General features: G+C 30.7%; 1 protein-coding gene across 1 annotated transcript in view; it reads right to left on the reverse strand.

Annotated features, from left to right (window-relative positions):
• The window catches only part of LOC106464891 (kinesin-like protein KIF23), a 45,298-nt gene extending 27,651 nt beyond the window's left edge, over window positions 1–17,647 (reverse strand). The window contains exons 1-8 of the mRNA XM_022392694.1: window positions 17,564–17,647; window positions 12,856–13,048; window positions 12,461–12,566; window positions 9,847–9,983; window positions 7,972–8,081; window positions 5,095–5,259; window positions 3,533–3,767; window positions 1,432–1,534 (exon numbers count right to left, since the gene is read on the reverse strand). Coding sequence (XP_022248402.1) covers window positions 1,432–1,534; window positions 3,533–3,767; window positions 5,095–5,259; window positions 7,972–8,081; window positions 9,847–9,983; window positions 12,461–12,566; window positions 12,856–13,048; window positions 17,564–17,574 — 1,060 coding nt within the window. The 5' untranslated portion in view covers window positions 17,575–17,647. The remainder of the gene's footprint in view (window positions 1–1,431; window positions 1,535–3,532; window positions 3,768–5,094; window positions 5,260–7,971; window positions 8,082–9,846; window positions 9,984–12,460; window positions 12,567–12,855; window positions 13,049–17,563) is intronic.
• Window positions 17,648–26,321: the final 8,674 nt, after the last annotated feature.

Genomic DNA, 26,321 nt, shown 5'->3' on the forward strand with positions numbered 1-26,321 from the left:
CATTTTTTTCTGAAAAGGTGGTGTCTATTTACTTGTGACCACACTGTGTATATATTAAATATTCTATCAAAAAATTTATTTCATGAAAATGCATGAGATCATCAAGCCTGTGACTGTATTTTGCTAACAAATGTATGTAAAACCTGTCTCTCAGGTCAGCAGTTACAGACATATTGCATAATTTTAAGAACCCATGAGTGAAAATAAAGAAGAATATACTAGAATATATCAACCAAACTACTGGTATAGTATAGTTATATCACTTAGTAGTTTTTATTTTGCTAAAAATTGTAAACTGACCAAAACATCTAAGTGAAGTTAAAAAATGTTCAATGGTTATAATGCTTCACGTTTGAAGTGTCTATGTTTCAGATACATTATAATTTCAGTGGGTAATTTTTATTAATGCAAATGCAGAAGTGGCCAAAATAATGCCACTTGGCTGGAAATGGTTATATAAATATGGTATTCCTAATTTATAAATTGAACCTGATTCTGATCCCCAAAAGAAAAACCCTACCTGTCTCGTAATTACTCATAATTTCATATTCAACTACAGCTCAGAAGAAATTTACGAATTATGCATTTTTTAAACTAATCTTGTTCTTTATAAACTGAATTTAGTTACATATATATATATACATAAACTCATATGACAGCCATTATATTTCCTAAGCTAGTTGCTTTTTTTTCAATGGGATTAACAAAATCACCAAAACCTGGATTCAACCCTAATGGTTTCTACACACCAGACATGACACAGTGTTTCCTAGGGTAACTCAATACGTTTGCAAAAAAATTACTATTCACATCAGTGGCAATTCACTTGCAAATGAAAGTTTAGAAAACTGCCAGATGCTTGATGAATTATGCTGACACAACTTGAAAATGGGCAATATGGAGGAGGAACAGCCAATTCCAAAATGGCTATAGCTATATTGTACACACCACGAAAATTCAATTCCTCTGAAATAGACTCCCATATAATTTGTTTTAGTTTAGAATCTTTGTAGCTGTTATTATTTTTGTCATAAAGTTCTAAGCATTTCCTTTTACTTCAAATAAATATTTCTTCCATTTTGCATATATGATACTACTTCAACCATGTGGACCATGCACTCTAAACTTGTCCTCTGATTGTGCAGTCCCTAAATTGTTACAAAAAAGAATCAAAAAAAATAGGATTCATTATTGATCCAGTGTTGCCCCAATATCACCTGTTATTTGGCGTAGTGTGTGAAAGGCACTTATCAAAAGTATATGATCTATTATGATCACATAATTGTTTGTTGCATATCTGCTATGAATTTTTTTCTAGAATAAAAGAATTATAAGATAATTTTCTTACAAGATATTTTTATAACATAAAATTCAAGTCTTTGACCTCATCTCTAGCTATTTCATCATCATATTAGCACAGATAAAGCATACCTGCTTCTCTCAGTCTATCTCCTGTATTTCTTGTGCGACCAGTTCTTTCACTTCCTGCCAAATCCACCAGGGAGAGTTGGTTAATTCTCAGCTGGTCTTTATCCTTCAAAAGTTAAAGATAAAAAGGTAAAAGATTTAATTTCAAATGTTATGGATACATGTTTTAAATTGGATTATAGTAAAAATAAAAAAGATGAAATGACACTGCTTATGTTTTGTTTAGAATTGTTAGCCTGTAATGAAAACAGGATAAACAAGTACTATTATGTAGAAGGATCACATTTTGTCCAGGGGTTAATTGGGATAGTTATGGAATTAACACACCCACTAAGAAAACTTTCCCAATAGATAAAATCTCCTTTTTTTTCTAACGCAGACATTACTCTTATTTATCAGATGATCAAAAAAATAATTGTATCTTTAAGTAAGAACTGCATCATATATAGAATATGTTAAGATTTTTCATTTTTAACAAACATATCATTTATATTAGAAAAGTTGAATATTGCATACTTGAAAAATATCTTTCAATTTTACAATATAAATCAATCAACGGTTCGGATAATTCCAGAGCACTTGAAAATAAGCCTAAACTACAGTTCTTGATGCAGTATATTAGGGACACATTTTTAGCTTTATTTCATTTAAGTTTTTGTTTCCTTAAACTAGACAGGTAAATATAGTCTTACTATATTCTAATTTCCTGAATAAAATATGATGTAATTTTGCTATTGAAGTTAATGTTCTGTTCTTTCCATCACGTCTTCAATTATGAAAACATCAAGAAAAGAACACAACAAACTTCAATTGTTGAAGGTGGGCTAAAACTTATATTACCCTCTTTTTTATGCATTTATTTAATATGTATGTAACAAAACATTTGTTAAGCTTTGTAATAATCAATGTCAAACAAAAACCTCTACTGTGTTTCCAAAAATTTGGGAAAACTAACTAAAGACAAATTAATTTGTGTTTTTCAAAATTCATAACATTCACAATGAATATGATTAATTGAAAAAAATTTATATTTATTACATTCAAAAATGTACAAAATATTAGCATCTTTATTCTACAAATAAAATATATATAAAAACTGCTCTAGATATTTTAAATCATACAAGCTTAAAATTAATGCTATTTCCAAAGCATTGTCTCTTTGTGTAACTAAATCTTCAACTTTAGTGACTCCATGGATAATGACCAATCTTTTTCCAGAAAAAGAGTAATACACATTGGAACAATAGCTGAAGTTGTGACTATCCAAGATAAGTTTTCAATAATTGAAGTAGAATAAGACTTATCAAGTTATCACATTCAAAGTTAATTCAGGCACTGAGTACACAGGGATTACACCTTCAACCATTAAACAAGGCAAAGAACTTCAAACATTCATATATCACCAAATAAAGGTTATATTTCACATCGTATACATAGTAAGTAAGCACATTTTGTTTAGCACTCCTAAGATTAAACACAAATTGGCATAGTTATTCATAATTAATATGAAATAATGGGAACTGATCCAGAATCATATTATTTAGTATTAATTCCCAAGGTCTGTAAACATTATAAAGGTAATTTAATTTCATAGAGAATTAAGTTACAATGGAGGCAGATGTTAACACACCATTTATAATAGAATATACTAAATAGCTCATAGAAATCAGTTTGAAATTCTACTTGTTGAAAAGGTGATAAATGCTAGCCACATATCAAATACATACATGCTCTGATTGATGTTTGTTTTTTATCAGGTCATTATCTTAATACACTAAGATAGGATAGCTTTAGAACTTGTAGCAAGTGATCTGGAAAGCATTTCTTTTTTTAACACTTACAATAAAACAATATAAACAGCACCTGAATGACGAGTCACGCCTGATATTACTTTTTTAAAATAGCTTCCTACTTGTGTTTACTACATTAAAATAGTACATATGTCATTAATAACCAGATATCACAAAAACTGTTGAAAACAAAATTATAAAAATGTACAAGTTATGTTTTGTAACAAAACCTACAATTTCTTATATTTTATTCTAAGAACCCTTGAGTGAAAACAAAGTATGACTATTCTGTAGTTAGGAGCAAAATTTCTCACCTGTAAAACTTCAGCACCTTGAGAATCTAGAGGAGCCTGGACCAATCGTATATTAAACACACTGTGACTTCTACTAGATTCTGTGTTTAAAGCAGTATGTGCTACCCTCCTACGCCGCTGACCTTTACAGAAGGCTTCAAAAGCCTCATCTGAAGACTTAACTTCCAGCTCAGTAACTCCAAACACGTACATATCATGGTTAGAATCTTCTCGTAAGATCCTAGATTGTGGAGGTCTACAAAAAATTATTAGAAAAAGTCTAATCTGAGTGCCTCATCTTTGCATAATGCCACTAAGAGTCATATTCTTACTTTGAAGCAAACAAAGTTTATGACAGAAGCATGTAATCAAACAAGTGTTTAGTAGACTAACTGAACAGAGAACTACTTTCTCCAAACCTGAAACAAACTATATTTATATGCAGAATAAAATATACTGTGATGAAAAAAAATGAGTCAGCTATTTTTGGAAATAGCTGTTACCATCAGCAGAACTATCATTACACTGAAAACTCAGCCTAATTATTCTCCAAAGGAAGAGAAGAAGCATAATTACTAATATTAGAGGAGGCAGGGGGGGGACAATTTCTTTCCAGAATATTATATTTCTAGAGCTATCATCTTTGTTCTGAATAATACAAGAACCTTATAGAACTTAGGTCATGAAAATGTCTCAGCTAAGCCTTTTACTTACATTGATGAAGAAGAAAAAAAAATCTCTATAATATTAAGGCACATTATACTCTCTCTAAAACCGAAAGAAGTTTGTAAGAATAATCAAATATTTATGGATAAAAAAACAAGTCAACCAGTTTGTACAGCAGCTGTCACTATCATCACATTGAAAACTTTGCTTATTTTATACTTCAAAGGGAAAGGAAGGGTAAAAAAAAAAAAATGTTTCCAGAGCATTATATTTCTTGGACCATTCTCTCTAATGGTGAGTATGATGGATATTATGTAAAAGTTATAAAAATATGCTAAAACTAAATTAGAAAAAGATTTAAACAAGAGAAACAAAACTATCTGTATAAACAGATGCAAGAAATGTAACATTTTAGAAAAAATTTAATTATTTCTGTGCATCTTACTGTTATCAATTAATTCTGTGAAAACAATGTGACTATGAAAAATAACAAATTCACTTCAGTTCAGGAAATTATTTTGTGGTAAATTAGTTTAATTTTATACTTGAAAAGAATTATCAAAACTATATTAGACTTTTACATACAGTACTTGAGCACAAGATATATAACATTATGATGTTAAGCCCTTACAAGATTTATTAGATCTTGCTATAATGGTTCTTCCTCTAAACAATGATGGTCATATGTTATCTTCAGTCAATGTGAAACAACAAAAAGAATGAATGACACTACTCGCAACATCTTTTTTTTTTAATTAGGCAGATAGTGTAAAGTTAGTACATTTTATACCATGTTTTCATAAACTCAATCTCCCAATTCAAAATAGCCACCATTTTACAAATTCCATGAAACACGTTTATTTAAGTCTTACACAACTATTACTCCAACAGAAATAGAATTGGACAAATAATCTTACTTTGGTCTTATGGGATCTATAGGAACATCCTCTAACAGATCATAGATATAATTGTTGTAAATCTCTATGTATGATACAAACACAGAGAAGACATTGTCTTGGTCTACAACATTGATGACCGTTTCATCTGGTATTCGTTGAACCCATTCAAACTCTGCATCTCGTCTGTCAATAAACAAGATTTATTAATGATTTTAGTTAAATTTGTCTTAAAAATAGTAATGAGATAAATACTGTATTAACTATGCCTGACAAGTTTATTTAGTCTTTCATAATCACATTTTGCCAGAAGCTCCATCTAATTTTCTTTTTTTGTTATTGTTTGAAACAATTGCTACAGAAAGGAAATAAATATTTAGGCTGTTGTTTAAATTGAAAGGAAATAAATATTTAGGCTTCAGTTTAAATTGCACATAATTTCTTTTTTGAAACTACTGATATGCATGTATTTTGCCAAAAAAAAAGTTCTTTTCAATGATATAAGTCACCTAACAGTCTTACCGAAAACCTTCACATTTATTCTTGAAATAAAAGTTATTATACAATCAATATTTAAAATGTGGTAATGAATAAAGGTATATTTCTAATATTTTAGAAGTTGAGACTTCATAACCTGCAAATAAACTAACCCTACATGCACAAGGTAAGTCTATTGGACTGAGTCCATATTGATGAATTAATGTTTACTATAAATTCTAGCTCCAAATTTACTTAATGTATCTTGATGACATTTGGTAAACTTTCAGTAAAAATTACAAATATGTTGTACACAAAAAATTAACATTTAGAATGGTGTTTCAACTATAGATTTGTCACTAAATTTGCTTTAGTCAGTCTGACTCAAACTGACTGGTCTGAATGCATGGTGATTTTCATGTTAAAAATAAAAATACTTTTTTCGTCTTACAGTTTTCAGATTTCATATATCTAGTCTCTAGAATTTCCTAATTGAGTATCAAGTTTCTTTGTTCAGTAAGATCTTATACTTCTGTTATTTTCTCTACCCTAATGCTATATCAAATCAATCCATTTGACCAACCTTGTAACTACCACGAAAAAACATGAAATAAATCTAAATTTCTCCTCTTTTCTTTCTAGCATGATTGCAGATTGTAACAGAAAATTACAATTACTTATCCTAAACAACCTTAGGCTTGTAACAATTTACACCTGTTTTCATTCATTTTTATTGTCTTATTGCTCTTTGAACTGTATAAATACCTCAAATACCAATAAATCACCCAGCAGGAGTGCAGAGAGTTTCAGGTGGACAAAATTTCAGGTTATCTCATACAACATCTAACTACATATGTTCCTCATGCATTCCTCGAAGCAAAAAATTTTATTATCTTTTCCACTTAAATTGTTTTAACTAAGCTAATAAGTATTTAATTTTTGTTATTTTTTATTGAAAAAGATATGTTAAAAATAACAAATTCAGCACTTATTTCAGTATTGAGGCCTTTTGCTTTCAGAAGCTGATCTTTATTAAACCCTAAATTTTGATCACTAAGTTGGCAATCCAAAAAAATAATTAATGTAGCCTTCAAATATGCAAATAGTAAAACAGACTGCCCCCAAACTATTACGATTTATCTGGTTTTCTAACTGACCTATAAAAAGGTTTAAAATTTTTCATTACTTACCAGAGCAGAGCACCAACTTCTGCTTGCAAAATGATGCCTCTTACCAAAATAAACTAACATAGAGATGTTTTAATCATGTAGTTCATAACTGGTTGTGATAATGTACTATTGATAAATAAGTAATTTCAAAAACATGAAGAGTTGGGAGGAGCTTCTGTAGTAGGTGTAACAAACGTATAGATATCTCAGAAAATAATGATGGTGGGGAGTTTTTTTTTTATTCTGACCTGTCAATATCTATAGTTGATGTGTCTAGTTGGTAGACATTTTGAAACCCATAAAGGGAAGAAAAATAATTAAAACAGAATTCAGAGAAGAGAGGCATCATGTGACATCCGGAAGTGAAGAGTGAGAATTCATTTAAATATTTCCTTTTAAATTGAGAAACCACAATTTGAGTTATAAACTATATTTCGATGCCAAGTTTATTAACATACACTGATAAGAAAGGTGCTTAAATTTTGAATGTAGCTCTGTAAAAGTTATGTGCACACTGATTCCCACCCATGTACATTAGGGTTAAAGCATAATATCCTTAGTTGGAGAAACAAAATATGCTCAAGCATCAAATTAACAATTGTACTTAATTTTCCTTAGATACTAATAACATGCCAGTCATGTAACTGTACATACTGTTCTATTAAAATACCATTTACATGAGTTTAACAAATTTAGTTGTGTACAGTTTAAAAAGAAATAATTTTAACCATTTGCTGATATTTTTTCTTACCATCAGACTTAATATGCAGTTCACGGATAAAAAGGTTTCAAACAAAAAAAATTAAAAATTATTTATTACAGTTTTATAGCTGTAATGTGAAATACATAAAAGCTCATGCTAGACAACAAAATCTAAGTAGGTACAAAATCTCTTATGAAAAATTGGAAGTTAAGTTTGAATGAAACACTTTTAGAGTATAGTATGAAGCAAGATAACATCATGAAATACAGAAAGTTTAACAAATTATTCAAATTATTGAGTACTTTTGACCAGCTGCCCCTTCATTAGGAGTAGTTTTAATAAATATACAAATGATTAATTTCTTTCGTATTCAAATTATGAATAGTTCTAGTCACTTGTATAAGCTACGATACAGCTTAACTAGTAAATAATTAAGTGTGTATAAGCTATGATACAGCTTATACTGGTAAATAATTAAGTATGCATTTCCCACAAAGGATATAAACATCCAGATACTTCAGTATCTCTATTTCTGCAATTTCAACTTACCTTTTAGCTCTTGGTGTTTTAGGAGTCATTGTCATCAACTGACTTTGTTCTACCATTGCTTCAGCTTTTGTTTGGACATCAAAACCATTCATCTTATCAGATTTAAAAACCTACAAATACAAAATAACTATTATTTAGTAAGTGGTATAAACACCAAATAACAGATTTTAGAAAAAAAAAGTTTTTCAAATGTTTAAAAACATAAAAACAATACAATATTTAGATAAACTTTGAAAGTGTTGGTATTTCAGCTTGGATCACCAATTATCATAAACTTCTCATCAAAACAAACTACCAACTTAGATCAGAACTAAAAATTAACTCAGTAATTAATATAGCTAATCCAATATACTAATTTATAGTCATAAAATAAAAAGTTATAATGATTAGAATACATTATTTCATTAGGTGATTACCCTTGCTGTTAGCAATATTTTGATTATTTTTGGCCATAATTCCACGATATCTCAAATGGTTCTACCAGTTTAGATAAGTGTAATAAACCCCCAGACAATTCATTAAACATACTATAAGCTGTGTCTAATACAACTAATCTGACTTTATCTCCTAAAAACATGGTCAATTTACTGAGAAGTAACAAACCCTAAGAACTACCCAAAATGTATACATGTTAATAAGATACAAGAACACAGCAATAATAAGAGTTCAACAAAGTACCAATAATGATAATTAAAGTAAGTAATAGAAACTAATTTAATTGAACTGGTGACATAACAGTATACTAGATATTAAACTAGTGTGAGGGAAAACCAAACAGTGGTCACATATCTAAATTTGTTCATTATTACCTTAGTAGTCAGTTAAACTAAGATATAGACATGATAGCAAAAGTTTGAAAATGGGCTTAAAACCATTTCTTTTACAAAAATAATTAATTAAAATAAAAATACTTTTTGTAATTTGTATGTTAGGAAGATTAAAAAATTATAAAATGTGTAATACACTAAAAATTCATTTAAAAACCTGATCAACAGTTTCAAATATTGTCAAAATTACACAAACTGCTCTATAAACTAAAAGTTGAAGTGAACTAGCTAGCAATTTATTTACTATTATTTAACAAATTCACATTAATTACATGCAATATGAGTTAAGTAAGAACAGCAAGACAGTAAAAATACAAACTGGAGAATATCAGGTAAGTAGTTCCCATGTATTTGAAGATCAAAATAGGAGATATTCTACAACCTCGGATCTCACAAAAATAGAACACCTGAATTTTACCCCTGGATAACTGGAAAGTTTCTAAAATTTTTATCTTAAAATCACACAGAAAATGCATGTTATGCCTGCATACCACACTTATATATTTTAAGTATGCATTTCTAAGTTTGTAAATATGTGTATATAATCATGTATGTTGGTGTACTTTGGTGACAGATTTTCTTGTAGGCAGATTTTGTTAAACAAGATCGATGTCTGTAGGTTTACTTTCTTCTTAGAATTCTTCTCAAGAAGACGATAAGCCGTCTTAACTTTGTTAGAACAACGGGTAAAAGTTGTAGATAGTGATGAGTTGTATGTATGAGTTGAATCATGTATGTATACATTTATACTTATATTCTAATGCTCATTGTTTTATTACTATTACAACAAACCATATAGTGTTAAGAAAGTGTCTGTATGCATGCTGATATTTAAGACCACATTGTTGATTTTGCTTTGAATGAACATCAGTGGTTAGTTTTCCTAAGATTACCTTTGTATTCAATAACAATTTCTTTTTTAGGACTAATTATTCAAATACACTAAGACTTTCTGGTTCTATAATTACTAAATTACTAGTTAGTTGCAACCATTAATTATGAATGTTTAAAAGTTATTGTGGTAGTTACAAGGAACACGTATGCTTACACATCTTTGAGCCTGAAGATCTCTGATGCTGTTAAATATGACATCCAAACATCGTGGAAGAATTCCTCCATCCTGTGGAGTCCCTGTCATTGTGTAGGTCTTTCCAGATGAGGTAATTCCATATGTAAAGAGTAAACCTAAAAAAAAAAGTGAAAAACATAAGAAGAAATTACTAAACTGTTCAAGAATGTGATCCTAATTTCACATACACATAAAAAAACTCACTTTCAAAATACATCTAGAATGAAACTAGCTATTAATTGTATAGTTGTCCATCAATAACTAAAACTATAGATAAATATTTTTATCCATATCATTTTCCAATAAGACATTTTAAAAAATTACCAAATATTAACATTCACAATTGAAATGGATATATTCATAGCTTTTGTAAAGTACTGTAAGAAACAACAATGCTTTGACTCTTATGAACATTTACAGTAAACACCAAGTTGCAAACAATATTTAATGAATCACAGTTTCATATGACTTTAAAAGTTACAAGTTTAAATGGCAAAACGTGTAAAAAATAGCATTTCAGATCTTTTTCTCCCACAGGTTAATGTCATATAAGCTTTTTTATTCGAAACCAGAACTCAATTGTTTTTCGTATGGTTAACTGAAATCAACATTCTTAACTGGTATAATTAAATTTAATTAAACAAGTTACTCTCTTACACCATGTATTCTACCATACAACAAAAACTGTTACCTTAAGTAAAAGTTTTATGCTTTTCTTTTATGTTACTCAGCAAAACTAAGTATGTCATTATCTGACCAATACATGATGACCCCTTGAACCTTGTCAATTATTATTCAATGTGGGTGTGCTAAAAAGCATGAATAAAAATTATTCATTTAAACACATCAGAGGAGCAAAAAAAGGAATGTGCAAGTGATGTTGTAACAACAAATACATGAAGGTTAAAACAACAAAACAAATTCAATGCACAAAATCTTCCATATTATTTCAACAACAGTCTTAACTGAGTCTAAAGACAGACCTTGATCAGAAAAGAGGAAATGAGAGAAAACATAAAATGAAATCAGATATGCTTATTGTAAAACATTTAGAATAATACCCAAAAACCAGCAAGAAAAAACACAGCAAAATAAAACCAATGGACTTCAGAAACACACTGAAGTATGACAGAAAATATATTAGCTAAAACAAATACCAAGAATGACAGAAAATGCGATGGCTAAAACAAATACAAAGACTAATGTATTCAAGGGTACTAATTCTTACAATGGCTGGATCTATTTCGAAATGCAATAGAAATTAATAAACCAAATAATAAACACGTACAAAAATTTAAACATAAGTAATGAAAATAAAAATAAAATTTCATTAATTATAGTCAACAAATGGAAGAAAAAAATAGGTTTGCTCAACCTAAAAGTCTGTTTTCATACACAAAACCTTGAAGAAAGGTAAACCTTAAATGATTAAATTAGTTTTAGTAAGTTATAATTTTCAATTGTTATTAATATTTTATTTATGCCAGAGGGTAAAAGAATCATATGACTGGCTAAAGAGAAAAATTGTTTCTCTTATCGGAAGGAGACACCAAATAATTATTTGGTTTTTTTGCTAGATCTCTCAATAATGTCATTCACAGGCCCTTAAGTGAAAATAAAGTTTCAATAATGCTGCAATCAGTATTTATTCAAACCAATAATATTTTAGTGACTAATTACAGAAAGAAGAAAAGCATTCCACTCGTTAGTTACAATACCACTCACAAGAGCTGGGCAATTTAATCAGTTAATCTGTTACCGGAGCAGTAATTACATCAATTAGTGTCATGTAAACTAACTGATTAGTCAAAATTTCTGTTATATTTATTGTCATGAAAATAATCAACTAATCAAAATTAGGGCTTCTGATTATTCCAACTATCCAAGTAACTGAAATATTGCTATCATCATGTTTGTTTGTTAAGTACAAAGCTACATAATGGGGCTATCTGGGATCTGCCCACTTTTATCCTCATAATAACTTGTTTTTACTTCAAGTTTGTTCAGCTATGGTGATGTGGGAGGGGGGTCATGATTTTAGGGTTCTTGGACTTGATTGTTATTGTAACCAAACTTGCTCACCCTATCTGTTTATTACGTCAAAGCTACTAAGGCTATCTGCAACTGTAATTAATGGAACTGTTGATTAATTGATTAGTAAATACTGAGAATCATGTAATCAACTTCATATGGCCTTATTAATGTAATACAAAATTTCAACCAAAATATTCTTACTGTAAACTTTAATAAAATAGATTAAGATATTCAAAATAACGGATTCAGGGAGTTTAGATTCATATCATAATACTGGAAGAAACATGTTTTAAAGAAGAATTATACATGAAGCTAAGTTACACAAAAATTCAAGCACACTTTCAAATGTTGCTAACAATAACACAGTATGCAATGGTTAAAACTGGATTCAAAATCACCAAATTTAGGTCCTTTGGAAATATGTAAATAGGTTCTTACTCCAAAAATGGCCTGGATAAAATTATGCATGTATATTTCAAAATAAAAATGTCATTAAATGCAGCATATTTACTTGGTCGGTACTGTATTTGTAACTACATCTTAAGTAACGTTTACTTACCATTTTTGCCACTGACAAGGTCTGATACAAGAGGTAAGGCAACATTGTCAAATAAGGATTTCTGAGAGGTATTTTCATCAAACACAAACCTATAGGTATACTGAATCTGTGAAACAGAGAAGTCTGTTATTTCAGAAAGGTGTAACACTTCCCCTATAGCAGTTTCATAACGAGATAAGAATAGCTTATGCACTAAACTGAACAAAGCTACACTAAATTAAATATTGAAGGTAATGTATTTTTCTTTCTAATAAAGTTCAAGAACTATCAAAAAGATGAAGTTATCACAATGTTATTTATACCATAAAAACAAGATTATAAGAAAACAGTGTTAAAGAAAATATATTAGATAATCTGTTATGGAATCAAGTATGAAGAATTTTACAATAATTCACCTCCTTTGAATTGTTTTTATGTGCTAAAGATCCACCTGGTGGTACTAGTTGCACAACAGTATTGCTAAGTGGAGTCACACACACAAAGTCATTCTGATTTTCTAGTGGACGTAAACGACAGTATACTTCAACTGGGTCTTTTACTGTATTTTTTGGAGGTTTTGGTGGAGGCTTCTTAGGAGTCTTACCACGTCTGTATCGTACACAAAAACAAAAAAGGACATGTTAAATTCTTTCACTCTTAATATGCCCAGAAGCACAAATTGACAATGCAATAACACTGACACATCTTGTGCAATTAGAATTCTTCTCAGAATTTATTTTCAGCTTCAAGAAACAAGATCTCAAGTAGATCAAAATGTATATGATTTTACAGGTGTCAGTATGTAGTACTAAAAGTGTGGTATAAAGAACACCAATATTTAAGAAATATACAAAAATGTTTATATGTCAAAATATACTGTGTGTTTGACTAGCTCTACCTAGTAATCATTTTAAATTTTTATAAAGTGCCACACAAAAAAAATCACATCAATAGGGGGTTGAGTAAAGACCAGTTAACTGAAATGTATGGTGGTTGGATGGGAGAAAGCAAAAGGTTATTATCAATGGAGTTCAATTAAATTGAACACTTGTAACTAGTCATGTGCCTCTGGACCAGTGCTTAGGCATTAATTTCTTATCTTCATTAATGATGTTGATATAGATATAATTTTAAAGTTTGCTTATGACATTAAACTTTTTAGTATTTCTAGATGTATTAAAGATGTTGAGGTACTACAGACTTGGATCAATTGATCAGTTGGACAAATCAGATGGATGCCCTTTAATAACAGTGCAAGTTAATTCATTTGGACCACATGTTTAATATAGGTGAGAGAAAACATAAGAAAATCAAGAAAGTTGGTGAAACAGGAAATTAGGACATCCAAAAAGACGTATGACAAAAGGTTAACTGAATATGTAAAAATTAACAGTAAGGATTTCTTTAAATACATTAAGGGTAAACAAAATGTTAGGATGGGGTAAGATCCTTGAGGGATGATAAAGAAAGGCTTGTATATGATGATTATGAGATGGCTAGGTTATTAAATTTTGTTTTTTCTTTGGTTTTTACAAATGAAGATTTAAGCAGCATTCCACATCTTGACCAGCTGATAGGTGGAAACAAGATCGAACAAGGTGACTGCATAAATTCTGAGCTGGTTAAGGAAAAAATGAGAAGTTTAAAGAATGATAAGGCTCCTGGGCCAAATAATATTTACCCAAGGGTTTTGAATGAGATTAAAGATTGGATATGTGAGCTACTTGCTACAATTTTTTGTCAATCCTTGGAATATTGGGCAGGTACCAGAGGATTGGAAATTAGCTAATATAACTCCTCTTTTCAAAGAAGGTAATAAAAATCGTCCCAGTAATTATACTCATTAGTCTTGCATCAGATGTGTGAGAAGTTTTGGAAAGCCTGTTAAAAGACACTTTGCAGTTATTTAACAAAGTTAGAACTTTATTAGATAGTCAACATGGTTTCACTAAGGAAAAATCTTGCTTTACAAATATTTTAACATTCTTTGAAAAGGTTATTGTTTATATAGATAAGGGTAAGTGTGTAGATTTGGTGTATCTGGATTTTCAGAAAGCATTTGACAAGGTGCCACAAAAAGGCCTGTAAAAAAATTATCTCTATAGGTGTGGGGAATAAGTTATCAAATTGGATTAAAAAATGGCTGTATGGAGTTCAACGTGGATTAATGTCACAAGTGGGGTACCTCAGGGCAAAGTCTTAGGACCTTTGCTCTTTTTTGATTTACATCAATGACATAGATGAAGAAATGGTCAATGAATTACTTAAATTTGCAGATGATATTAAGGTCTTGGGTGTTGCTAGCTGTGAAGAAGATGCTGATGATTTACAAAAGGATTTACATCATTTAGTGAGTTGGGTAAATAAATGGCAAATGGATTTTAATTATAATAAATGCAAGATAATGCATGTTGGTTATCATAACTTGAATTATAAGTATAATTTGGATGGGAATAACTATAACAGTGTCATGAAAGAAAGGGATCTTGGTGTAATAGTTGATCAGTCACTAAAGCCATTCAAGCAGTGTGCTGTTGCTAGTGATAAGGCAAATAGGATTTCAGGTTGTATCTACAGAAATATTGAATACAAGTCTAAAGAGTTTATAATTTCATTGTATAGGTCACATTTAAAATATTGTGTTCAGTCTTAGGCTCTTTAGGAAAGGCATTGAATTGTTGGAAAGGGTTCAGAGAAGGGTACCTGGGATGGAGGGGTTGAAATCTCTCAAATTGTTTTCTCTTGAAAAAAGCCAAGTTAGGGGGGGGGGGGTCTAATTGAGGTGTTTAAGATTGTAAAGGGATTTGATAGTGTTGATGCATCATCTTTTTTCACACTTAACAGTAAGAATAGTAGGACTAGGGGACACAAATATAAATTTTGACAGGATATGAACCATCTTCAGCTAAAACAGTTTTATTGTTCTAACAGGGTGGTTGGCCTTTGGAATGGGTTGCCTTCAGATGTTGTGGAGGCAGTAGATTTAAGTGAGTTAAAGAAAAAGGTTGATAAGTATATGAATGATAAGGGCTGGCTATGAGATTTTTTAAAATTTATTTATTAATAATTTAGTTTAAAGGATGGAACAGCCGAGATGGACCATTAGGTCCCATGTTGTCCCAAAACATTATGTTATAACTGAAGAAAAGGATTTTGGCGCAGTCACTCAAACCACCAAGTCAGTGCTCTGTTGCTAGAAGTAAAGCTAATTGAATTATAGTTTATTTGTAGACATACTGATTATAAATCAGAAGAGGTAATTATCTTTCTATCTAAATCACTAGTTAAGACTCACTTTGAATACTTTATGTATACATTTTTGGTTTCCTTATCTAAAAACAGATACTGACTTATCAAAAATGGTTCAGAAAAGGCCTACGACAATGAATACAGGAATGGAAGGATTATCTTACAGGATATGTTAAGATTTCTTTCTCTCTCTTTAGCAAAGGGTAAGAAGTAATTTTATTGAAATTTTAAAGATCTAGAGGATTTGTAAAATAAAGGCCTCTGATTTCTTTAAGCTATATTCTTAAAAAAATAGGACAAGACAAACACAAGATTTGGAAAAAGACAGACTATGATCCAGTTAAGACAGTTATGTTTTTAACAGGATGATTAGCTTATGGAATTAGTTGCTATCAGTAGTAATAGAAAATAGCAATGATTTCTTTAAAAATAAAAGGTGGGTTTAAATTTATAATTTCTTTCAAGGATGGATGTAAAGAACAGCCTTGAACTTTGAAGGACCAAATGGATTTACATTGTTTATAGTTTATGCTATGGCAAAATCACACACGGCATTTTAAACAGGACTAAGACTTTTAAGAATAGATTTAATATTATGAAAGTAAAAAAAAATTGCAGCTACAGTTCAAAAAATCCTGAGAACACATAAATGGTTGAACTCATTTAATTTTCAGATAATACTATTATCATGCATTACAATGTGCTACAACTCTGAGATGGCAAACAAATGTCTGATCAAGGTCTACAAAAGTATCGCTCATTTTATCTAAATTTGTTTCAAGTAGGCTTTTTCTCAATTTAGACCCAGCGGTGTAGGAAAGGTCAAGATAATAAAAGACCTCTAGATCATATTGTTGAACTAATGACTGATATAATTTCATTTTGAGGATGGTGGGTGCAACTTTATTATTATTATTATTATACGTATTGGACATAATTGTTAGATATAATGATTTCAATACAATTTTTGGACCTATTTTATAAATGTATGGTTTTAATATTTAAATAGTTGGTACTATAGGTATGCATGCCCATTGCGTATATAGTCAAATGAAAACAACTACATAACCATCACTCAAGCAATCTCATTTTGACTATATACATGCCCATTTCAAAATTTTATCTATTACTAGTTGCAACTAGGTGAGATACAATGTATGCAATAAACCACACTTTTTAATAAAGATTAGGTCTACTTCATAATTAGCTCTCATTCAAAATAAAATTTAAACAGATCTTTTATTTCAGGATCTAGATCCACCTTTTAAACTTTATAAAAACATATTATTTACCTCTATATCATATAAATGAAAGTTAATAAAAGCTGAACTAAACTCACATCTTTAAGTACCTGAATTTTGAGCTGTCGTTTCACTCAATTCCTTTACATTAATACTATTATTATTAACAGTAATACCAATACAATAGTTGTACTACTATTATTAATAGTACTAATACTAATAAGTTCTCGTCTTGATCTACAAGAGGCAAATGAAAAAATAAATGTTAAATTTTAAAATTAGATCTAGAGCCTGAATTTTAGGATAGTAAAGCAGGTGAAAGTAAAATACAAATGTTTAATTTTCAAAATTTCATTTTGAACTGATCAACGAATCATTCTAACGGCAACAGTTGTGAAAATCTAATCTTCTAAGTTCGATATTCCTATCAACAAAGAGTAAAGTAGTTAGTACAAAGTAGTATTTAGTAGTACTATTATCAACTTCAGTTACCCAAATTACTAGAACTAAAAGCAGTAATAGTAGTTTTGTACTATACATAATATTAATACAGTACTCGTCAGTAAATACCATGCTATTGTAACGAGCAATGTCTAAAATTGCTCTTTTTTCAAAGGTTTAATGTCATACTTACACGGGTTTCATAACTGAATATAAACTGTCATATAATACAAAAATATTCACTTGAATTTAAGAACACGATATAACTACTTTTAAAATTAAATTTTAATCTTTATTGCATAAAACTGTCTCAGGGATCACGCAACAGTACGAGAAAGTTGTTCAAATTTCCCCACAGCATTAACTCAACCAATCATTTATGAGGTATGTGGCGTCCTCTTTTACAAAATCAATGACAAAGAGGAAATGCGTAATTTCCTTATAAAGTATATAAATATAGTATTAATTTTTATTGAAAGTGTTTGTTTTTTTTTCATAAAGGTTGCTAAACATAGCTTTAAATTTTTGGATACGTCGCTTTATATAATACTAACAATTAATGAGAATCAGTTTTCTTTTGATAATTTGTTAATGTGCGTTTGGCACAGCGCATTGAGCTCATTGTGCAGTTTTAGCTTAAATTACCAACAAACAAACAAAATATCCGTTTGTGTGCGGGATTGTGTTATTGAACGAAAGGCCTCTTGAGCAGCAGTGACTTGTGTCAAATCTGAAATGTTATTTTTGTTATGCTATTTTTTACATATCTCTGTTTTTAAATAAGTAATTATTTTCGGCGTTTAACACGAGAATTTTAAATATATTCTATTTCATCCGACAGGTTTTATAAAATAAAGCTTTCCGTCAGGCTTGCTTATTGTTATTTTGTTAAGCACAAAGTTACATGTGATAATGGGCTATCTATAGTGTGACCACCACGGGTATCCAAACTCAGTTTTTAGCACTATAAGCTTTCATATATACCGCTGAGCCACTGGGAGACTTCTATCAGGCATAACTAAAAGTATGTTTGTAAACAATCGGATTAGCCTACATATGAAAATTATAAGTATAAAAGAAGTAACACAAGCAGAAAAAAGAATAGCAATATAATGTTATTTTAAAAATTATGTTAAATGCAGATTTTTGTGTTTTTCTCACAAAGTATTATAATGAATATGTATTTATTTTGGTAAAGTTTGAAAAAAACCTTTATTCTTCAAATAATTAAAAACCATTTTTATTGCAACCAGAGTTTCACCATTGCGGTTTTATCACGGTTATTAGTACAAGAACTGTTTATATAGCGTTTCAGATAATCTCTTGTTTCTCATCGTACGGCCCAACTGACAAGTTCTGATATTGTACCAAAGGCCTCTGGGAATGACTTGTGGAAGACATGATAGATTTGTAATGCCATTTTTACATGCCTGGGATTTTGAATCCCCAGTGTATAAATTAATAGGAATTCAATTTTAGCCTTCAGAATACTCGAGGTAGTAATGTAATAAGTTTTATTATTAAACATGCCACAGTATAAAAGAATTATGACGGCATGTTACAAAATAACATATTTCTATGAAAAAAAATTATAACAGTATTTGTATTTATGGCAAAAACTACCATGACCATCTACCACCATCCCTAATTTTGAACCACTGAGCAGAAAGACAGTGACGGCTCAAGAGCGGCTTGGGCCCCGGGCAGTAGGAAAAGAAAGCTCCCCCCCCCTCCAATTATAGATATATTAATCTCTAGCGAACTGAGTGAACTTCACTGCCAAAATCATAATGTGAAGCATATACATGCGAGAACATTTTAATGTTATACATAGCCTTGTAACACTGGAAACAATATAGACAAATCACAAACGTGTGCAAACACATTATATTCGCTCATGATTCACGAATGATCATGAAGACAACTTGATTAGAACTTGCATGTACCTGAATAAAGCTATAATTGTCTTTTTTCAGTTTTTTTTTCTCGTCAATGAGTTTCGAAAAGTCTATGTTCATTATAGACAGACTGTTTAGTTGGTTTTGTTCTATTCTGTTCTTAATCTCACTTTATATTTGTTTCAATTTCGAAAACGATCGCTACAGTTTGATACCATCATGGACAAGTATATTCTCAGCATTAGGAAATGTTTGGATAAGGGTGTCCATGGAGAAAGAGGAACGTTCTTAACTCCACTGATTCTGTTGGTTCAGAATGTGTGAATGAACGTTGAAGCCTTGGAATTGCCAATGTGGAAAACTGGATCAATTCGTTTTCTATCTCGGTTTCAACATCGTTCGGAAAAGAACGTACAAGACATTTTGCGGCCTTGTTGGTTTTTTGAAATGAAAGAGATTATAATTTGGAAAGGAATCCAAATAAGGTGATAACATCCTTGTATGCATCAAGACGGTATTTCAATACAGTGACAAGTTGGTCGACCACAACGAAACGTAATTCAGTTCTGAATGTATCCTTGGGTGATACTATGGTATCCTCTGCATCTCCATCATTATGGCGACAGTTGTGCTTCTGAACTGAGTTTACTCACTATGACCACATAGTTCAGCACCTCGGTCATCGAATTCGTCAAACCTTGTTCTCTGATCTTCAACTTTTTAAATAATTCAAGGTTAGATTAGATAAAATAAATAATAATATAATATAAATCTTTCACGAGGTACAGTCGCAAATAGCTCATGCTTAGTGTAATTCGAGAGGTAACATGAGCTGCACGTTCACCAGCGATTTACACCTTATAAGGGCCCCAATAGAAGTTAGTACACTGTTAAAGGGGCAATAAAATGTAAGTATAAATAGATGTATACTGTTACAAGTTTATAACTATTTATAATAAAGAAATGTAGTTCATGTTACAATTAGAAGTCATTCTAGAAAGAAAAAAAAGGTGATTTAGATTTATTTCGATTTGTTTTTTGTGGGTACGAGGTCGGTCAAATTGACCAGTCCTGTATAGAGTTAGAGTAGAGGAATTAACAGATAAAATATGAAGTTTTACTTATCAAAAATGTTTGAAATATATTTAAGAGATTTTAAAAAGATTATACAATTGAAATTTGAGACTTTTAAGACGAAGAAAAATATTTTAAATCTTGACTTAAATATTACTTTGCACGTTGTTAAGTTAATATATCTAAAACTGTTGTGGTACCTCCCCACAAGTATCAGATAGATGGATCCACAATAACTACACGTTCATTCAGGAAACGAGGAGAGTGATTCGGATCAGATAGCTTTACATAGTCTTCTTAGTGTGCGTAAAGTAATCAGACTGAACAAAGTTGGTAAAAATGAAAACAATATTGATTACTGAGCAAACAAAAAAAAATGCAAGGTAAGTACCTGTTCACAAAAAAAGACAGCCTTCCCTACTGGGCTTTGCTTAGTCCTACAGCTTTCTTATTCTCAGGATAAACTTCAGTCAAACTAATAACGATAATCTTAAAAGCAAGTCTTTACTCTGTAAACTCCTAGCAGAACTATCTAAAAAAATTGCACTTGAATTCAACAGGTAAACTCGCTTTCTTTGTTCTGTCAACAACATCACCTCTTGATCTTTATTCCCTCACAGCATTGGTCAGATTTTACATTCAGTCAACGTTATAATTACCTAAAAAAGTTTATTACAGTGCCAATCCTTTTAACCTGGATGCCATATATTAATGTAATATCCTTTCAGGCAGAAAAGACATCAACTATTACAAAGAACAAAGACACGAAGCCACTAGAACAAAATAATCTTAATGATTTTCTGGACTACGTGTTGCCACCATTAATTCAAGAAAAATGAATAACAAAAAAAGTTTAAAAATCTCTATATCATTAAATACAGAGGTTGAAAATATATGATATCCCTTTATATCACACTTTTCCTCCCTAACTAATCACACTATTCGTTAAGAGTACTTACATAGATGCTGCTGACTAGGTGGATCCCTTATGTCTGGTAAGCAATACTATTGTTACGACAGCGGAAGTCACGTGACACTGGTGACACGTGATGAATTTCTCGAATGATCATGAATGATCGGGGAGGCCCGAGTGTATTCGAGACCGCCCCCCCCCCCTTCGTTGGTATTTAAGCCTGGCAGAGAAAGCCTGCGGGGATGAATGAAGAGAATTCCGGGTAATTTACGATTCTGTTTCGAGCTAGTGTTTTGCACTCTTAGAAAGCGAAGTTATCGAGATTGTGAATCGCTGTGATTTATAGTGTGTATTATAAAAGTAGTTAAGTTTAAAGTGACGAGGAACGTACTGATTGTGAAATTACAGTGTACTAAAAGTTTGTATCGAGAAAAATAAACTGGGTTAATCAAGAAGGTACTTGTGTCGCTGAAGTTCCTCGGAAAGAATTTATACCGAAAATTCACAAACAAGCAGATACGCAACACTACGTTTAAGACTATTTTGTTATTATGATGTTTAAATGTCAAATCTCCTGTACTATGGTAAAACGTTGAATATATAAAAAACATATTTTCTCAATAATTTTTTATATCCTTGGTTTTAATACTAGTTTCTTTAGCTTTATCATATTATTTATACCTCGTCTCGTGTAACGCTCTTTTCTCGCGTATTGTATTTCTTTTTGAAATTCAGAATGTCCTTCAATAGTTTGTTATCAATTATTAACCAACAGGCTTGTTCTGGCTTGAAAAAGGGCGTTTGCTTCAAATTTCGCCAAGAAAATAAAAATAAAACAATCTCTTCAGGATGATTTGTCTCCCAAAGTCTATTTTTTTATTTCATCACATTCACATGTTTCTGCTTATATATAGTAAACATTTGTACGAGCTTAGGCTTAAGCTCTAATCAAATTGACTTTAAGATATAACCTCAGCAACTAGATCTTACAAGTTACAGAATTTCGGTCAATTTAAAATGATACTTAACATTACATATTTATTACTAAAATTAACTCTGCATGTTTCTTAAATAATGGGTTATCTAGGCTCTGTCCACTACAGTGATTATAGGTTGTAAGTCAGTAAGCCGCTGAGGAACGTTTCTTAAGGCTTAAGTAACTACAAGGTTATTTTAACATAGTAAGATTTGGCTTTTGTTTTTCGTATTTTGTGTATAGAGAACAACAAACTCTAGTTTTCGAAAAATACTGCAGTATCGTCAGTAAGAATAATTAATCTAACGAGTTAAGTTAGCATGTACAAATGTTTGCTACCAGAAAAGTAAACTTATCAATATGGATAAACAAAAATGTTTACCTTAGTTTCCATGGAATTTTTGAAACGTATCTTCGTATACAAGTTTTTAAAGTAGGCCTACTTAACGTTACATTTACGAGAAACAAAGTAATAATGGTTGGAGACGGCTTGTCGAAACGTTGTGCATTTGCTGTTATGTGAAACTTATATTAAAGTTTTTCTTCATTACCTATTCAAGCCGTCTCCAACCATTATTAGTCTCAAAGTGGGTTCCTCGTCATCGAATTTGAAAACAAAGTAACTTTTATTTTAAATATATATATATAAAGCATAAGACAGTCTTGCAGAATAAGCTTAGGTTATGTTAAAACGACAAATATTATAACACTATGTTTAACCTACCGAAGTCCAGCTTTAGTGTTTGACCAGTCACAGTATGACTTTGGACTCCAATATTCTATCGGGAGGAATCTTTTTCTTTGATATCTGGAAGACTTGGGGGTTACTGTTATCCATGGACTAATGTTTGAAGAAGCTTCCAACGGGTGTAAGCTTGTAACGGTTCTCTTTGACATTGTTCAAATTGTATTACTAACTTTTAGTCTTCATAACAACCCACTCTTCCAGTCCAAAAAAACTAAAAATTGCCCTTCTTAAAAATAGGCAACCAACGTTTCTAGAAACTAACGGATGATTTGAAATACAAAAGAACAAAAGAAAACTGACGTTTTATTGTTGCACGAAAAATTATAGTGAAACATTGTTACGTGCGTATTACGTGATATTTTTTTCCCTCACACTTATGTACTACCTAATATTGTGTTTCTATCAGGTAAAACTGTGTTACTGATTACTATTTTAATAAAGGAGCATTAATATAATTGGAAGTATCGATATTCTTCCTAATATATTGTAGATATCCTGATTAGTTTTGGTTGTTTCGGAATGGAGTAGTTAACTTGGAATGGTTTGTGCAATTGTGTGCCAAATTGTTGATACTGGACTGGGCTTATGTTTGTTTTCCCTGATGCTATAGTCGAGAAGTGATTAGCAGCCTTGATCTTCACTTCTTTAGTTTATTTTAAACGCGCAGTCCTCTCTCATTCACTTTGGAAACTTGTAAATAATTATACACAATGATAATAAATAAAGTAAAAACAATGCTTACATAATGAATATGATGTTTGTAGTAAATTGTTCGTATGCCTGTATGTAGGCTTAATCTGTCAAGTTTTCCTATAGGTAAATATAAATCGCTGTAGTAGAATAAAATCTAAACAACAACAAAAAGTATTTTACCACATATGAGTGGGAATTGATAAACAGACATTTTTAATGTTCACAGCGTTTCAGGCCGGAACACCCCTCCTCTGGTGATTTTAAACTTTGGTGAATCCTGCCCGAAACGTTGTAAATATTAAAAAATATATATATATTATTTACCATTTATTTGTAGTATACGTTTTTCCTCACTCTAAGATTTCGATTGTAATATCTTTTGTGTTAATTACACTTTGATATCTGCAACTCAAACTAACAAACAAGAAGCTTTCTTTGGAATTTTTGGTTTGAAATTAATATGCTTCTGTAATAAATTTGGTTGATTTAACTCCAGCGAAGTTGAAGAATAGTGAAATAAAGTTACCGAAATTAAGAATGTAATAGATCTTACAATGCGACACCTTTCAAAACCTCATTGCGATGATCTAAAAATTTTCTCATCAAACTTTTTAGTTTCATGCCCAAGATGATAACAAAGAGTACGTAAAAAATCTATATAATATTAATATGACAAAAAATACTGTAGCGAAAACTAAGAATAAGATATATCCTAAACCAATTAGGCGTAACCTGCCCTGCAGGACTAGCTCAGAGTTAATATTTATAGGTAATAATAAGTTATAGATTTGTGCATATAACAAACGAAATTCGTCCTATATATAGACGCATATACTGTTTCAAATCTTTTCACATACCAAGGACTTTGATTTCTTGGCCCCAGTGGTCTGCGCCATCTTGGATCTATGTTCTGAGCGGTTTCGAGATTGCTGAGGTTTACGAAGATTTTCATTTTCGAATTCACAGCATTGAATTCATATATCTTATAACGGTTAAATTCAAAATACCAAACACAAATTTTGTGACTACTTGAAATTTACTTTCAAAAAAGAAAATTCGAAACCTAAACAAAATGCTGAAAACTCCACAATCTCTTGTAAAGTGTGCGCGTGCTTAGCTTATTAGCATGCGTCTACCAGCCAAAAATCGTCTGCTATTGCATGTTGTTATATATTTGAGTTTACCTTCATTCGAAGCGGGACGAAGTTCTGTCAAATTTAATTAATATAGTAAGCCTAAAGTTTTACGTCACTGGATTGATACTGATAGGCATACTGTGTTCATGTGATCAGCAAATTAGGCTCACTACTAGTAGTTTTTATCACGGATTTTTTAGGGATGCCTGCGCAAAATAGCTAATCTTACTTTTTAGCTAGTCTTGTTCTAGTTAATTCACTAATTTATTGGGCCATCCAATTGGCCTAAATGAATTATTTTTAGCACTTCCTTCCATGAAATATTATTTGGTAGGACTCGAGGCTTAGGCCCTATTGCCTCGTCCCTTAGGCATACGGTGGTAACCGATAGAATAGTGTATATATATGCGCGCGCCTAGGCTTAGGCCTAGAAGAAAAGATAAGCTAAGAAGTGTGGTCTGTAGTGACGAAAGGTAATGGCAGTGGTATGCAATGCAGTCAACACTGTCCAGAAAAAGATGTGTTCGAGTGTGACTTGGTATTGATAGCGAACAATTCAGGTCTGTTTTTCTCAACTTAAGCCTTTTTTTACCTATATGTTACCTATTTCATATTATATTGCATAAGCGTTATGTTAAATATATATATTTGGTGAGAAAACACTGATAATAGGACATAAGAAATTTTCATCGCAGTGTTAAATTTGAAGAATTAGTGATAACAAATATGCAATTCTTAATCATTAAAAATTATATTAATTTTACTTAAACACATATATAACAGTATTCTTCTTGCTCAAACCTTTACAAATATTTCAAGTGACTGATTACAAAATAAGAATATCTCATGAGCCACTAATTAATAAAATATCTAAAGTCACGGTAATTAATCTATGAAAATAATATATTTTATTCACACGATATGAAATATAGGTATGATTTTTACAAGACAAAATAATTGAGCAACAAGAGAATCTTTCTGAAGGTCTATCTACATAACGAGCCCCAAATAACTTTATACAACTTGCATAATTATCGTACATAACAACAACAGAAAAACAGTTATTTCAAAAATATTTTCTCCAGTTTTCATTTACATTGAATAAAGGATTAATGTGAATGTATCCAGAATATATATGATATTTTCTAATGCATAAAGCTATAACTTCAACAATACACACGTTAAATAAATGTAGCGAACGTCGATCCACTAGTATTCGAAGGAAACGATGGAGACTAGATCCATTTTAAGGCATTTTCAACTATACGACTAAATTATTTTTCCATTATATTTACCAAATATCTACACACCTATCTAATAATCTTATAATATGCCTTATCATATCTCTTTTCTATTTCTTTGGAGATTTTTACAAAAAATCTCGATAAAGTTAAATATTTTTGTTTTGCTATGGATAGTTTTAGATATTTATACAAAAAGCTAATTCATGCTCAAATTTATATGAAAGAAAAAAATGGAGCAACTTATATTGCATAAATTGAAACACTAAAAA

The sequence above is a fragment of the Limulus polyphemus genome, unplaced genomic scaffold, assembly GCF_000517525.1.
Source record: "Limulus polyphemus unplaced genomic scaffold, Limulus_polyphemus-2.1.2 Scaffold1772, whole genome shotgun sequence".
Lineage (NCBI taxonomy): Eukaryota > Metazoa > Arthropoda > Merostomata > Xiphosura > Limulidae > Limulus > Limulus polyphemus.